General features: G+C 39.1%; 1 protein-coding gene across 5 annotated transcripts in view; it reads left to right on the top strand.

Moving 5' to 3' along the window:
* The window catches only part of Bap170 (Brahma associated protein 170kD), a 484,022-nt gene that overhangs the window by 437,817 nt on the left and 31,957 nt on the right, over positions 1-14,248 (top strand). For all 5 annotated transcript variants that reach the window (XM_067143530.2, XM_067143531.2, XM_067143529.2 and 2 more), the window contains 2 exons: positions 3,400-3,559; positions 12,544-12,708. In XM_067143530.2, coding sequence (XP_066999631.2) covers positions 3,400-3,559; positions 12,544-12,708 — 325 coding nt within the window. The remainder of the gene's footprint in view (positions 1-3,399; positions 3,560-12,543; positions 12,709-14,248) is intronic.

Here is a 14,248-nt window from a genome sequence, read left to right as displayed (position 1 = left end):
AAGCCTAATAAGGGGAATCTTAAGAGTTATGGACAACGATTTATGTCAAGCTTTCGTGATTTTAATCTATGAGCTTCAAAATCAATACCTAATTGGGATTAAAATCTTGAGATTACATTTTCTTACGCCAGAACAACCAAACGTGGGGTTCCAGGATTATCATGATACCCGACAGTGGTTAAGGGCCGGTTCTACCATCTGCTGGTAAAGTGGCTGGCAGCTGCCCGGGAGGTAAACTACCTGGAGTGTGTAAATCAGCTGGTACTTTGCCTTGTGTGCAACCACCTCCTGTCATGTAAGGCAGCGTTTTTGGAACGTATTCTTGTAGTAGATTGGTCAAGTCGCTCGCTCCATAATAGAAGGTACACAGGTTTTCATCATCTTTCTATTTTGCATTTAAACATTTATTTTCATTCCCTGCCGTTGTTCTTAACTCTTTTTCACACGCTTCCATATACGTATATACACACACATCTTCCTTACAGACTTATTGCCTTTGATCAATCTATCTGCAGGCTTCTATGAATTGGTTATCTCCACGATGCTCTATTTGCAACTAGCTCTGTGACCTCGTTTAGTTCCACATGCTTCTGTTTATTGATAATGCAGTTCATTCTAATGTTTAACTTTGTGAAGATAAAGTTGGAAGGTACTGTTAAAGAACTAATCGGCAAAAATATCCATTCATAGGAAGAGGAATTCGGGAATGGAATAGTTTCCAATTTCTTCGAAATAATTTACAAGAAGACTATGTAAATAACTGATAGGGAATCTGCTACCTGGGCGATAGTCCTATAATTCTATGTTAATCACTCATCACTTTCTATAAGTAGCACACATAATAAGCATTTTCCTAGTAGCTATAATATATTATTAACAAAAGAACATTTGAAAAGAGGCATACAGATTAATACAATGCTAATAATGAAAATAAAAAAGATTTGTCATAATAAAGACTCGAACCTGCATACCTCACTTTACGAAGTGAGCGCTTTAGCGAATACGCTATGAGAAAGCTTGTGGTAATTGGGATACATACACTAAGTTATACCTGGTGTCTGAAAACTGAAAAAAGTAGAAAATTAAAGCCCATTTGAAATGATTTCCAAATAGGTTTTGATATTATATCCTTTTAGAGTTTCTTTGCAAAAGCTTGACGTATAAAATGTGCTCCCTACGCTGCCAATGCGAGAGGCTGGTGTGACCGTTGCAACTCAAGGGAAGCTCTAATGTTCAAAATCCTGCAATACAATATCGATCACTGTTACAGTAAGATAGGAAACTCTTATAGTATCATGCTTTTTTCAGTATACTAAGCTAATTTAAGTTGTATGTCACCAGAAATACAGCTAATAATGTTCGCCAACATAATTTTTAGCAATCCTATCACTCATAACAGACTGTTGCTTTGTTCATTTTAATTTTAATAGAAGCCTTTTAATGTCAATATTACTACTACTTTCACCAATTGTATATTTCCTCACTCATTGTAATATCTTTAAAACCAACTTCATCACAAGTCTGTTACCATATTTTAATTTTAGTTCAAGTCTCTCCAAGGTTTTTAAAAAAATCTGTTTTATTCCATGTATATGTAAATCAGGTGCCTGATTCTATTTTAAGGTTAAGATAATGGCTGATGATGCCTAAATTCAAGGCGAAACATGTACCATTTTAGTTAACATGCCAAAGTAAATTCAACTAAGACAAGACTTATTGTATTGATTAGGTGGTGAAATCAATAAATTAACTTATTGTTATTATTCCAATCAAATATCATCAATACGGATCAAGAATGATACTTATCACATGTAAGGTAAAGTCTTATCGGGCCCTCAAAGTGGCCGATAAATTACGCGCCGGGTAACTACGATTTATGCTGCCTATAGCGCTACCTGGGAGTGGTAGAATGGAAACATCCTTTTACGCAGAGGGCAAGTTACGTGCTACTTTACCAGTAGGTGGTAGAACTGGCACTAAGTCTTATTGGATTACCCGGACAATATCATTATGCCACCCCTACACACCATTATGGATTCACACTGGAGATCTAACCTGGACGCATCTGTAAAGAGAACATTGGCCCATTGTTCGTCTGTCCATTTGATATGTTGACAGCTCTGCTCTTGATATAATCTTCTGGGAAGACACACATCAGAGGTACACATAGAGCAGGTTTCGGACAATAAAGGCCTAAGCCTTCTGTACAGAGTTTGCCTTGATACAACTGTTGCAGTGGATGTTGTGAGGTTGGGTGCCAAATGCTGTGATGTATGAAGGTGGTGCCCTCTTGCTCTTATTATCGGCAGACAACAGTTCTCTTGTTCTAATGTCGCTCTTGGTTGTCTTCTCCCTTGTCTGCGTGTTACAGTTTCAGACTCTTACAAACTCCTGTCACATCCAAGAAACAATGGAACAATGCACGTTAAGCCATCAGGCCACACCAACTTGTGACTGTCCTGCTTCCATTCTTCCTCTTGCCATCCATCACATCGAGTCTTGCAGGCATCTTCTCTATGTCATACTGGAGTATTAACATGGTGCCTGTTGATGCTGGACTGATGCAATAAGTCACCCCTGTGGTTGGGGCATGAGCAACCATTATTATCATGGTTGCAAGGCAACAGGAATGCCATCTGACCTTTAGAATACTATTGTATGATCATGTGTTTACATTGAATGGACAGTTGTTACATTTGAATGCCACCTGGCATGATTGTATAGTGAATTGGACAGGAGGTGGGGACATGTACGTTTGTCAGTTCAATTTTGGTGTTAGATATATTAACATATATATATATATATATCAACGTTACATGCTCAAGAAGCTATGAATTGATCTCTTTATTAAATTTAAAAACTGGGTGGTAATGGCTGATTCATGTGTCCAATTTAAGTAGGCAGCAGAAACGTTTTACTCGGCAGAGATATTGGTAGATAGATGCTGATTGAAGGGGGAAGCTTGTTAGAATGGCAGCAGTGAAGAAAGTTGAACTCTGCTGGGCTGAGCGGCTCAAACAGTTGAGGCACTGGCCTTCTGATTCTAACTTCGCAGGTTTGATCCTGGCTCAGTCTGATGGTACTCGAAGGTGCTCAGATACGTCAGCCTCATGTTGGTAGATTACTAGCGCATAAAAGAACCACTGCAGGACTAAATTCTGGCGCCTTGGCATCTCCAAAAATCGTAAAGGTCGTTAGCAGGACGTAAAGCAAATAACGTCATTCAAGTTGAACTCCTCAAAGAATGAAGGAAGGAGATCCTCTTACTTGCTTAGATTTTGGTATTGCAGTAGTGTATAGTTCCAAGCTTTATTGTGTTAATTTTTTAGTATTTTGCCACATGAATATATTCACTTCTACATGTTATCATTTTGATCAGTGTCATTTATTTTCTTACAGGAGCTTTAAGTCTGCGAATGAAGTGTACATGCATGCTTGCGAATCACATTGTCCGCTTGGAAGTGAGGAAATCCAATGTCTATGGGAACGGTGTGATGCTATGAAGAGAAAACGCTTTTCACTCATGACACATCTCTATGACAGGCATTGCAATGCAGATGTAAGTACAGTTAAACCTCCATTTTTCATTCTCATTATTTATATATTCCTGTGTTTTGATAGAATACACGCTGATGATCAAAAGTTTCTGGACACCCCTCTGTACATGTAAACTAGAGCCTAAACAAATACCACTGCTGTTATAAAAGGCAACTGTGGGCTTGTTGCTCTGTCCTATGAGTTACCTTCAGAATGGGTAGAGAATGGAGCTTAATAATTTCGAACAGAGAATGGTTATTGGTAGGGATATGAAAAATTAGCACCTATTTATTCCATAATTATCATCTATTTTTCCAAAATTTGCATCTATTTACAAAGTTAAAATAATTGCATTGTATTATTAATTTTAACTATTCCAAGTTTATGAAGTGCAGTTATTGTCCTTGGTTCACACACAATACAAATTCCTTCTTCAAACGAAGCATTCTCAGTACTTCGGCATTGCTTTATTTTCAAATACTGAGCTCGATAGCTGCAGTCGCTTAAGTGCGGCCAGTGTCCAGTATTCGGGAGATAGTGGGTTCGAACCCCACTGTCAGCAGCCCTGAAAATGGTTTTCCGTGTTTTTCCATTTTCACACCAGGCAAATGTTGGGGCTGTACCTTAATTAAGGCCACGGCCACTTCCTTCCCAATCCTAGCCCTTTCCTATCCCATCGTCGCTCTACATTGTTTGTTGGGGTCCACAACAACTCAAGACAGTATTTAGCAAATATGCTGAACTCTGTCTGAACTGCAGTTAATGCAAGCATGACATCACATTTTTCACTTTCTTTCATCTGGGTTTGAATTGCATGTTTCAGAGAACAGTAACCAGACCAGATATCGTTTCGTGGGAGATCTGTTACTCCAAACAATTTCTCAAGCTCATCTAATTTATCAGTGTTATTAAAAATTATATTTTTTGGATACAAAGCTTGAGAAATTGACACAAAATGCTTATGGTTGGGATCTTTAGCTTGCACTGTGAAGAATGAGCAGTTTTGACAAATGTGTCTCTACATGCAGCTTACTGTAGAGGAGTGAGCTTAATCAAAGCATCATTAATTGCCGCAGAAAAAATCCCCTCACAAATGAAGGTAAAACTGGCGTCAAGGTTATGCAGTTTGGGGTAAAGGAGATGAGAGGTAGGATACAGAGACGCTTCAAGTTCAGTAAGGAGGTCAACCAATTCAGCTGCATGATCTGTGACAAAAGCCATGTGGGAGTGAAGCCTATTCACTTCTTGGTCAGTCAGATCAGTCAGGTACTTAATACCACAGTTGTTGATGTCTTTCATGTCAGACATCTTGAAAAATGTAACATCTGTAAAGTAAGCACTCAAATAGAAGACAGCCTGAAACCAGCTATTCCATCAGGTTATGACAAGTGCAGGAAAAAGCTTTGTTACCTTTGAAGAAGCACCATACTTCGATGTTAAGGCAAATAATTATATTTTCGTTTTCTTGTGCTCAAAAATGCAAACTTTACCATCGCAACGACATGATTTAAATCTGTCATCACTGCGACCCAGCTATTGCCAACCAAGCTGATCTTATGTGCCCAGCACTGTACATGCATTAAATGATCCCCTATGACCACACTTAATGTTTCATAACACCCGGTCATGTACAGGGCACTGTCACTAACAAACACTTTAACTGCCTCATATGATACACTATAACTGCGCAGAGCTGCTAAAACAGCACGAGAGCAGTTTGTAGCATTTCCTGCATCAAGGTAGTTCACAGAAACAACGTGCAGCTCTCTTTTCGACCTACTGATATTTGGAATTTGATGATAAAAACACAGAATATGTTGATGTTCTTCCCTACTAGAGTCTCTGCTCTTCTTTTCTGGTGGTCAGATGCAACTTCTAGAAAGGAAGAAAAACCTCAAATTTTAACAAAATAATTTAAAATGGAAATCGCACTCAAATTCAGTATCCTTCAATTTTGCGCGTGGTTTTGATGTCGTAATACCTAAACCGTACCCGATCAATGAAATCAAAACTTACCCGGTAAATATACTTCACATAGAGTTCTCAAAAATGACATCTCTTCATTTGAAAACTCAGTGATCCAGGCTCTTAGCTCTTTGCTTTCGCACTTTTCCAGAGTATATTTTCTTTGGCAAATACTTCAACTGTGCATTTCGAGAAGTTATCTCTGGAAATTTTTTTTTCGTCGTTTACAACTATCTAACTGTGTAAGCACAGAACATTGCTTTCTTTGAGACGTACTGGCAGCAGGGGTTGAACTTTTGTTATCGCCCTGTTTTTCAGATTTAACATGTTTCACAATGCTATCTCTCTCCCCCCCCCCCCCCCCCCCCCCCAACTTGGCATTTACAATATTTGCAAAACACTGTCACTGAATCTGTATCATATAAACCATTCTTTGCATATTGCTGAGCCCTTTCGTGCGCAGTTTTTGATGTGCGCCCCATAATCTAAATGATCGCCCAACTTTCTACTCTTCACTCATTTCAATTTTGGACAACGGGAAAACAATACTGCATTTATCTCGTTATTTCAGTGACACTCTATTTACATTTCGATAATAATCGATACAGATCTTATTCCCATTGTAAATACGATTAAAATCAGTGACCAGCAATCGATCGGCTACTTTTCTTCATCGATCGGAACGGTCGAATGATTTATGCATCATATTTTGAGTATTTCTGATGAATTTGCCAAAATATTTTGTTTTTACCAGTAAAATAGCACATTTTTGCAGAATTCACACCAAAATCACATATTCATGCTAATTTCACATTTGGTCACAATTCGCATTTTGTCGCACTTCTATTTATGCATAAAAATGATTTTATTCCACATTAGAATTACCCTAGGCTTGAATTCAGTACAAGATTCAAAAATTTGCATATATCGCAAATGTGTTTTTTTCAGGTCCCTAGTTATTGGTTACTACATCAGTAAGCAATTGATAAGACCATTTCTGCCCTTCTCAAGTTGCCCAAGTTGACTCCAGGGATGTGATCATGAAGTGGAAATGGTCTGACATACATACATACATACATACATACATACATACATACATAATCATTATAGGCCGTTATGCCTTCCAGCGTTCAGTCTGCAAGCTTCTGTGAATTTACTAAATGTCACCACAATCCTCTATTTGCAACTAGTGCTGTGGCCTTATTTAGTTCTAAACTCTTACCTTTAAATCATTATAAACTGAATAAACCATCGTCGTCTTGGTCTCCCTCTGTTTCCCTTAGCCTCCATAACAGACTCCGTTATTCTCGTAGGTAACCTATCCTGCTCCATTCGTCTCACGTAACCCCACCACCGAAGCTGGTTTATGCATAGAGCTTCATCCATTGAGTTCATTCCTAACTTAGCCTTTATCTCCTCATTCTGAGTACCCTCCTGCCATTGTTCCCACCTGTTTATACCAGCAATCATTCTCGCTACTGTTATGTCTATTACTTCTAACTTATGAATAAGATAAGTCCACCCAGCTTTCACTCCCATGAAGCAAAGTTGGTCTGAAAACAGACCGATGTAAAGATAGTTTCATCCGAGAGCTGACTTCCTTCCTACAGAACACTGTTAATCACTACTGCGAGCTCGCTGCGTTAGCTTTACTACACCTAGATTCAATCACACTTATTATATTACCATCCTGGGAGAACACACAACCTAAATACTTAAAATTATCTACCCGTTCCAGCTTTGTATCACCAATCTGACATTCAATTCTCTTGGATTTCTTACCTACTGACATCAATTTAGTCTTCGTAAGGCTAATTTCCATACCATACTCATTGCACCTATTCTCAAGTTCCAAGATATTACACTGCGGGCTTTCGGCACAATCTGCCATTAAGACCAAGTCGTCAGCATAGGCCAGACTGCTTACTACTTTTCTACCTGCTGAATCCCAACCTGTCCGTTTACACCTTTCAGCAGATGATCCATGTAAACTACGAACAGCAAAGGTGAAAGATTACAACCTCGTTTAACCCCTGTAAGTACTGTGAACCAAGAACTCATTCTGCCATCAATTCTCATTGCAGCCCAATTGTCAACATAAATGCCTTCGATTGATTTTAATAATCTACCTTTAATTCCATAGTCCCCCAGTATGGCAAACATCTTTGCCCTCGGTACCCCGTCATATGCTTTCTCTAGATCTGCAAAACATAAACACAACTGTCTATTCCTCTCGTAGCACTTTTCAGTTACCTTGCGCATATTGAAAATCTGATCTTGACAGCCCCTCTGTGGTCTGAAACCACATTAGTTTTCATCCAACTTCCTCTCAACCACTGATCACACCCTCCCTTCCAAGATGCCAGTGAATACTTTGCTACATATACTATTCAGTGAGATACCTCGATAGTTGTTGCAATCCTTCCTGTTCCCTTGCTTATAGATAGGTGCAATTACTGCTTTTGTCCAATCTGAAGGTACCTTACCAACACTCCATGCTAATCTTATTACTGTTTGAAGCCATTTCAACCCTGCCTTCCCACTATACTTCACCATTTCAGGTCTAATTTCATCTATTCCTGCTGCTTTATGACAGTGGAGTTTATTTACCATCCTTTCCACTTCCTCAAGCGTTATTTTACCATCATCATTTTCCTCCTCCCTATGAGCTCTGTTGTTCGCGACATCACCAGGAATAATATATAGGTAATAATAATAATAACATTGAGAAGATGTTCAAAATATTCCCTCCACGTCTCCAGTGATTCTGTGTGGGATCTATTATGAGTTCACCTGAATTATCCAAAACATTGTCTCCAGAGTTGTCGTGCTTTCACACAGCGCACTCGCTGTTTCCGCTGGGCCTTGAACTACGGACTCCACCATTGCTCCACTGATCCCGTCGTCCTGTGGAGTTGCCATCTGCACGACGCCGGAGCCGCCCTCACTGGTTGCAGGCTTCACCCATGTCTCCGGAGCTGTCGTACTTTCACACAGCGCACTCGCTGTTTCCGCTGAGCCTTGAAGTACGGACTCCACCGAGGCTCGTACTTCGTTGCCAACGACTTGATTTGGTCCTTTATTCCTTGAGACTGGGCCTCAATACCCTCAAGTTTTTCGGATTGGACCTCGATTTTACCCTAGAGTTTTTGGACTGTGCCTGAATCAACGTAGTTAGTTGTGCGAACATAGTGCTTACCCAGTTGTTGGTTTCTTCCTCCGAGGTGACTTCGACTTCTGTCAGACTTTCTTTATGCATACGTCCCATTGTCGTGATGCAGCAGAAGGTGCCCACTCTTGGACTTCGGGTGCTGTGACCTCCATGAGGCGAGGACTTTAAGAAGGCAATCATTCATGTACCATTCAACATTGACTGTACGATGTGTGTCCAAGGTCACAGAGGTGAGATTCCCCATTTTCATTTTACATAATGTTGCCCCCATCTTCTTTCCAGAGCTCCAACTTCATCGAACTTTTGAGGGTGGTGCCTTCCCTGGAAAGCACCACACAGAAGGCTGACTCTTCATTTCAGGGTCATGATAGTAGATCCATGTTTCATCACCTGTTACGATATTGTAGGTGTTTTGGGACTGCCCTCCATTGAATTTTTCTAGCATGAAATGACACCAGTCCATCTCGCCTACTTTTGGCTTTCTGTCAGGGCATGTGGCACCCGACAAGCACACCTCTTGGCAAGACCTAAATAATTGTGAACGATGGTCTGCACTGCTGTTGACCCAATATTTAGGATCCCTTCAATGTCACAAAATGTAAGATGTGGATCTTCTTTGATCATTTTTCTCACAACATCAATGTTTTCCTGAGTCACTGCTGTTGTTGGGCGACCAGGACGAGGTTCATTTTCAATTAACTGGCAACCCCTTGAAAACTTGCAAAACCAATTTTCAACTTTGGCCCTAGAAGGGGAATTCTCACAAAAAACACGCAGTAAAGAAGAATGGCATTCTTCGGCACTTACATTTTTTTATAATCATAAAAATGTCATTGTGCAAAAATCACAGCACAACAGATCTGTCTTGCACTGTGTCTGACTCAGCACTGCCTGTGCTTTCTTACGCGTGGTGGCGGAACCACCGCTGGGAGCGGGTGTGCGTGCATGTTCCAAGATTGAGAAATATAATTCTTTCAAATGAACAGAATCCCATTGTCCTCAGAATTACGGTTTACGGACTGCTAAAAACTTTTGGCATAGTCTTCGTACACGCAGTTGTAGTCGTGTTTATTGAATTTGAAAGTGCTTAGAGCAAAGTATATAGAAAGAAGACAGAAAAATGTATAAAATAGTCATATATCTGCCTTAAAATGAGATATGCTTTGTCTTTAAATGAGAAATAAAATAAATTAAGTGAATAAATGAAGATAGGTAAATGTCTTAATTGTTCTGCATTACTTTGTTCTTCTGGAAAACATTTACCTCGTTGAACACTTTCTGCCATAAATATGGTCAGGATTATAATCTTTCTTCTGTGGTGGTGGTGGTGGTAGATGAATTGTAGAAGTTCAGAAATTAAGGTAATATAATCTTGTAGAGATCCTGGACTTGATATAGGCTTGCAACTACAAAAAAATCTCAGTCGACGGTCAACGAACTCTAGGAATTTTGTCCCACAGAAGTTCGTTTACGTGCCAGTAAATTAACGAACACGAGGCTGACATATTTGAGCCCCTTCAAATACCACCGACTGAGCCAGGACCCAACTTGCAAAGTTGGGCTCAGAAGGCCTGCGCTTACCGTCTGAGCTACTCAACCTGGCTCTTTAAAAATAAATGCCAGTCAGTACCATATCCAAATTTTTAAAAGGCCTCAAATCTTTTCTATTTGTCTATTCAGTTGGGCGACTTAAATGTTAATACCTATATAATTCACAGAGCAGTCCATTGCTGCTTATTTTATTTGTTGGGATAATCATTAATCATTTTGTTTCTCCTCTTGTATAATTTTTTTTATATTTTCATGTCCTTCATTTGTTCCAGTTTTATTTCTCTTGGTTTGATATTTTTACACAATTATTGACTATGAATAATGGGAGGGAACAAATAAGCGACAAATCAAGTCATATATATATATAGAGAGAGAGAGAGAGAGAGAGATAGGATAGTCTTTTACCACCAGCAGTCATCTTCATCCTTACCCAGCTTTCTTCTTATTGCATACTTTCCTTATCAAGACTGAAGGTCCAGCAAGATGACTCCCTAAAGGGGTGTTGAAACCTGTCCTCCTGGTGAAGTTAGGAAACATGGATGAGCTCGTTGGGTTTGAGAAGAAATGGATGAAGAAAAAGTCAGATTGTTGAGGAGAGGGCCTGTGTACAGTGCGTTCGTTTTCGATCCTAGCCGGACAGTTTTATGAAAGCGAGCTGAGCAGAAAATCACAGGTTTATTGTGGTGTGGCGAGGAACAGGTTCCATGGCAGCCCTGGTCTGGCAATTTCTGTATGCAGATAGACATTGTCCACTTGTCTGTGCCCAGTGCAGTGCAGTGAATTACATTACATTTGAAAAATATAAGAGCAATAAATCTATTTAGAAAGTTGTGTTTGTGTTACATGCATTAGTTTAATAGACCACAGACAGGCAAACTGAAAAATCCCTGCTTAAATAAAGATTTTTTTATGTATGACACATAAAAACAGAGTTGTGTAGAGAAGTTTATAGACAATTTCAGAACACATTTGCTGGCGTTTCAGCCCCAAGTAGGGAGACTGTGAAATGCCTTGTTAATAAACTAAGAATAAGGAGATCACTAAACACTGCAATTCCTAAGCCTAAACAAAGGATTCTAACTGAGTAAAAAATCACTGAAATTATCGATCATTCAAACACTCGCCAAAAAAAAATTGCTAACACGTTGGACGACAAGTAGGTGTTCCAAAACCTCAGTTCATATGGCAACTATGACCCCTCGACTGTGTAAACAAGTCAGTTTCTGTAATTGGATTTTACAAAGGATTGTTGACGTCATTCTTGTAATTGGATTTTACAAAGGATTGTTGACGTCATTGTTGATCCGCATTTAATATTTTTTCCTGATGAGGGAAGGTTTCACTTAAGTAGTCATGTTGCTTCACAAAACTGGAGCTCAGAAAATTCCCGATTAATTCATGAAGTTCCATTCATGATGCTAAAGTTGGAGTATGGTACGCTATAACAGCACAACGAATAATAGGTTCTATATTTTTTAATGATTTGGTAAATTCAGAGGGGCATCACTGAAATATACTTGCACCATTTTTTTCAGTTCTCAGATAATGAGAGAGAAAATGTATATTTCCAACAAGATTATGCCACATCCCATACTGCTGCTGATTGCGTGGGTGATACAACAGAAGTTCTTCATAACAGGATAATTTCTAAAGGGTTATAGTCCCTCTGTTCTTCCAATGGTATCTTGCGTGACTTTTATTTGTGGGGAAACTAAAAAATATATACTGTATTGGAATAATCCTCACACATTAGAAGAACTTAAAAGATAATATAACTACAGAAATTTGGAGGATTACAGAAGCAGAACTAAAGCGTGTGAATTTCATCAAAAGATGTCTGGAATTTGTGAATGCAGGAGGACGCACTTTTAACATCACCTGTGATGGGGTTAGTACTGCTATTATTACCCAAACATCATAAATCCCCATGCTAGTGTTGTATTTCTGTCCTGGCCCACCTGCCATGCTTACATGTGATCGTCCAGCCAGGACCGATAACAAACACTCTGCATTTAAAGACAGTGGTATTGCAAGAAAGGGAGATTATCCTGCTTTTTTTTTTTCATGCTTGTCCCTGTCTCCCTCCCTATTGCTCCCTCTTCTGATGCTGGCGTACTATTGTGTTTATCTTATTACATGTTCCTGTCTTTCTATATATGACCTGAAATACTAACTAGTGTGTATTATGTAATTTCTAGGTTGACTTGGAACATTATAATGAGGTAGTTAATCCTGCTATATTTTCAGTTATACTGAATGAATTGTTTAAGGTATAAGGGGTATACATTTTATTTATGTCATTAATTTGTTCTGCACAGGTTCTTCGTATGATGGCTGTACGTCGAAGACAGTTGTCTCAGAGCGGTCGTAGTGAAATCCCTCCACCTCAGCCTCCTCCTCCTCACCCAGGTTATGCCCCCAATGCAGCTTTCCATGCAATTAAGAGGCATGCTCTCGAGTTTGTAAATCCTAAAGAGATGATGGTAAGTAACATTTCACTTCAAGACCGTAAATTAAATTCTTTGTCAAAAATGAAATTCAAGAGAAATGCATTGGTATGCTGTTTCTCTTCTCTATATCAGTGTTACTACTACTTAGCTGTAAAGGAATTTGCACACTTGTTCCCTTAAGGTTGTGTAAAATATCATAGAGAGTTCTTTGAAAAGTAGGTACTTCATTAGAAGATCATCATATATTATCCATATTGACTAATTGATATTAGCAAAGTTAAACAGACAATGCTTCATACTTTTTATTGTCAATTATGTAAAATATGATATTTCACCCTTTTTTATGGGTGTTTCCAGTGTGATTCTTTTGGTCAAAGTCCAATTTATTTTGTTTAGTATAACATTTATTTCAATCTAATATTTAAGCTCTAAAAATACTTGAAATTGTTAAAATGCAATGAATTCAGACAAGAAGAAACTGAAGCAAACATATACAGTAGAACCTCGATAATTCAAAATCCCACCTAATTCGAAGCAGCTCTCGTTCCTGAAAGCATGCGGTACAGTTTTGCATGCTATTTAAATTGTTTAATTTGAAATACAAATAATTCGTAATTAGAAGAACAATGTCGGTCCCATTACCAAAATTCAGATTTTTAATTCAAAACTGTCTTTACATTTTTAAAAATAGTACTTTACAGAGTAATTTTAATTCAAAATATATCTGCGTCATGATAGAGCGCGTCTTCCGGAACGTGCACTTTCGCACTTTTACTCACTTCGGTGTGTCTGTAGTTTGCTATTTGCTAAGTTCGAGTGAAATCGTAATTCTTTTGTATTTGGCGTTTAAAGGAACGTCACAATATCAGGTATCAGGCAGTGTGCGGAAAAGCAGAATCCGCTTACACTGGCAATGCTGACAGTTGGCTCTTATAAAATCAATTCGTACGCACCGAACAATATTGTCCGTGCTGATGAAACTGCATGGTTTTTTTTAATGCCAAGCCCGAATGGACTTATGGTTTTAAAGGAGAGAAGTGCCAGCTGGGACATCATACAAGGGTGGGGGTCGTTGTACTGTGTTGCAATGCACATGGAAGTGAAAGACTTCCTCCCCTCGTCATAGAAAAGTTCGATAAACCGCAATGTTTTAAGGGTAATACCAATATAATGGTCCGTTATTGGACATTATAAATTTTCCAGCTAACTCATTCTTGGTTGCCTGCGTTTCGCCCTCGTGTGCTAAGCTAGGCTCGTCAGTTGGGACTTAGCACACCACCCAAGACGCAAGGCTAGTGCATACTGTGGAGGCCACTGCATAGGCTATTTGAAGCCACCAGCAGTACCAATGCACTATGAGAGCTATGTCTCATTTCCAAAAATAGATGCCTGCCTGACCATCATATTCAGGACAAATATTTTAGGTTCCCTATGGGAATCAGCATCTGCATCATGTTTTAAGGGTGTCGGGTATTTTCCGTGCAAGTACGGGGCATCTAAAATGCATACGGTACAGTAATCCAATGAATAAAGCACTTGCACAGGGGAGCCGATGTAGATTTTTTCCTTTCAT

Source organism: Anabrus simplex, chromosome 3, assembly GCF_040414725.1.
Source record: "Anabrus simplex isolate iqAnaSimp1 chromosome 3, ASM4041472v1, whole genome shotgun sequence".
Classification (NCBI taxonomy): domain Eukaryota; kingdom Metazoa; phylum Arthropoda; class Insecta; order Orthoptera; family Tettigoniidae; genus Anabrus; species Anabrus simplex.
This window is presented reverse-complemented; position numbering and strand designations above follow the sequence as displayed.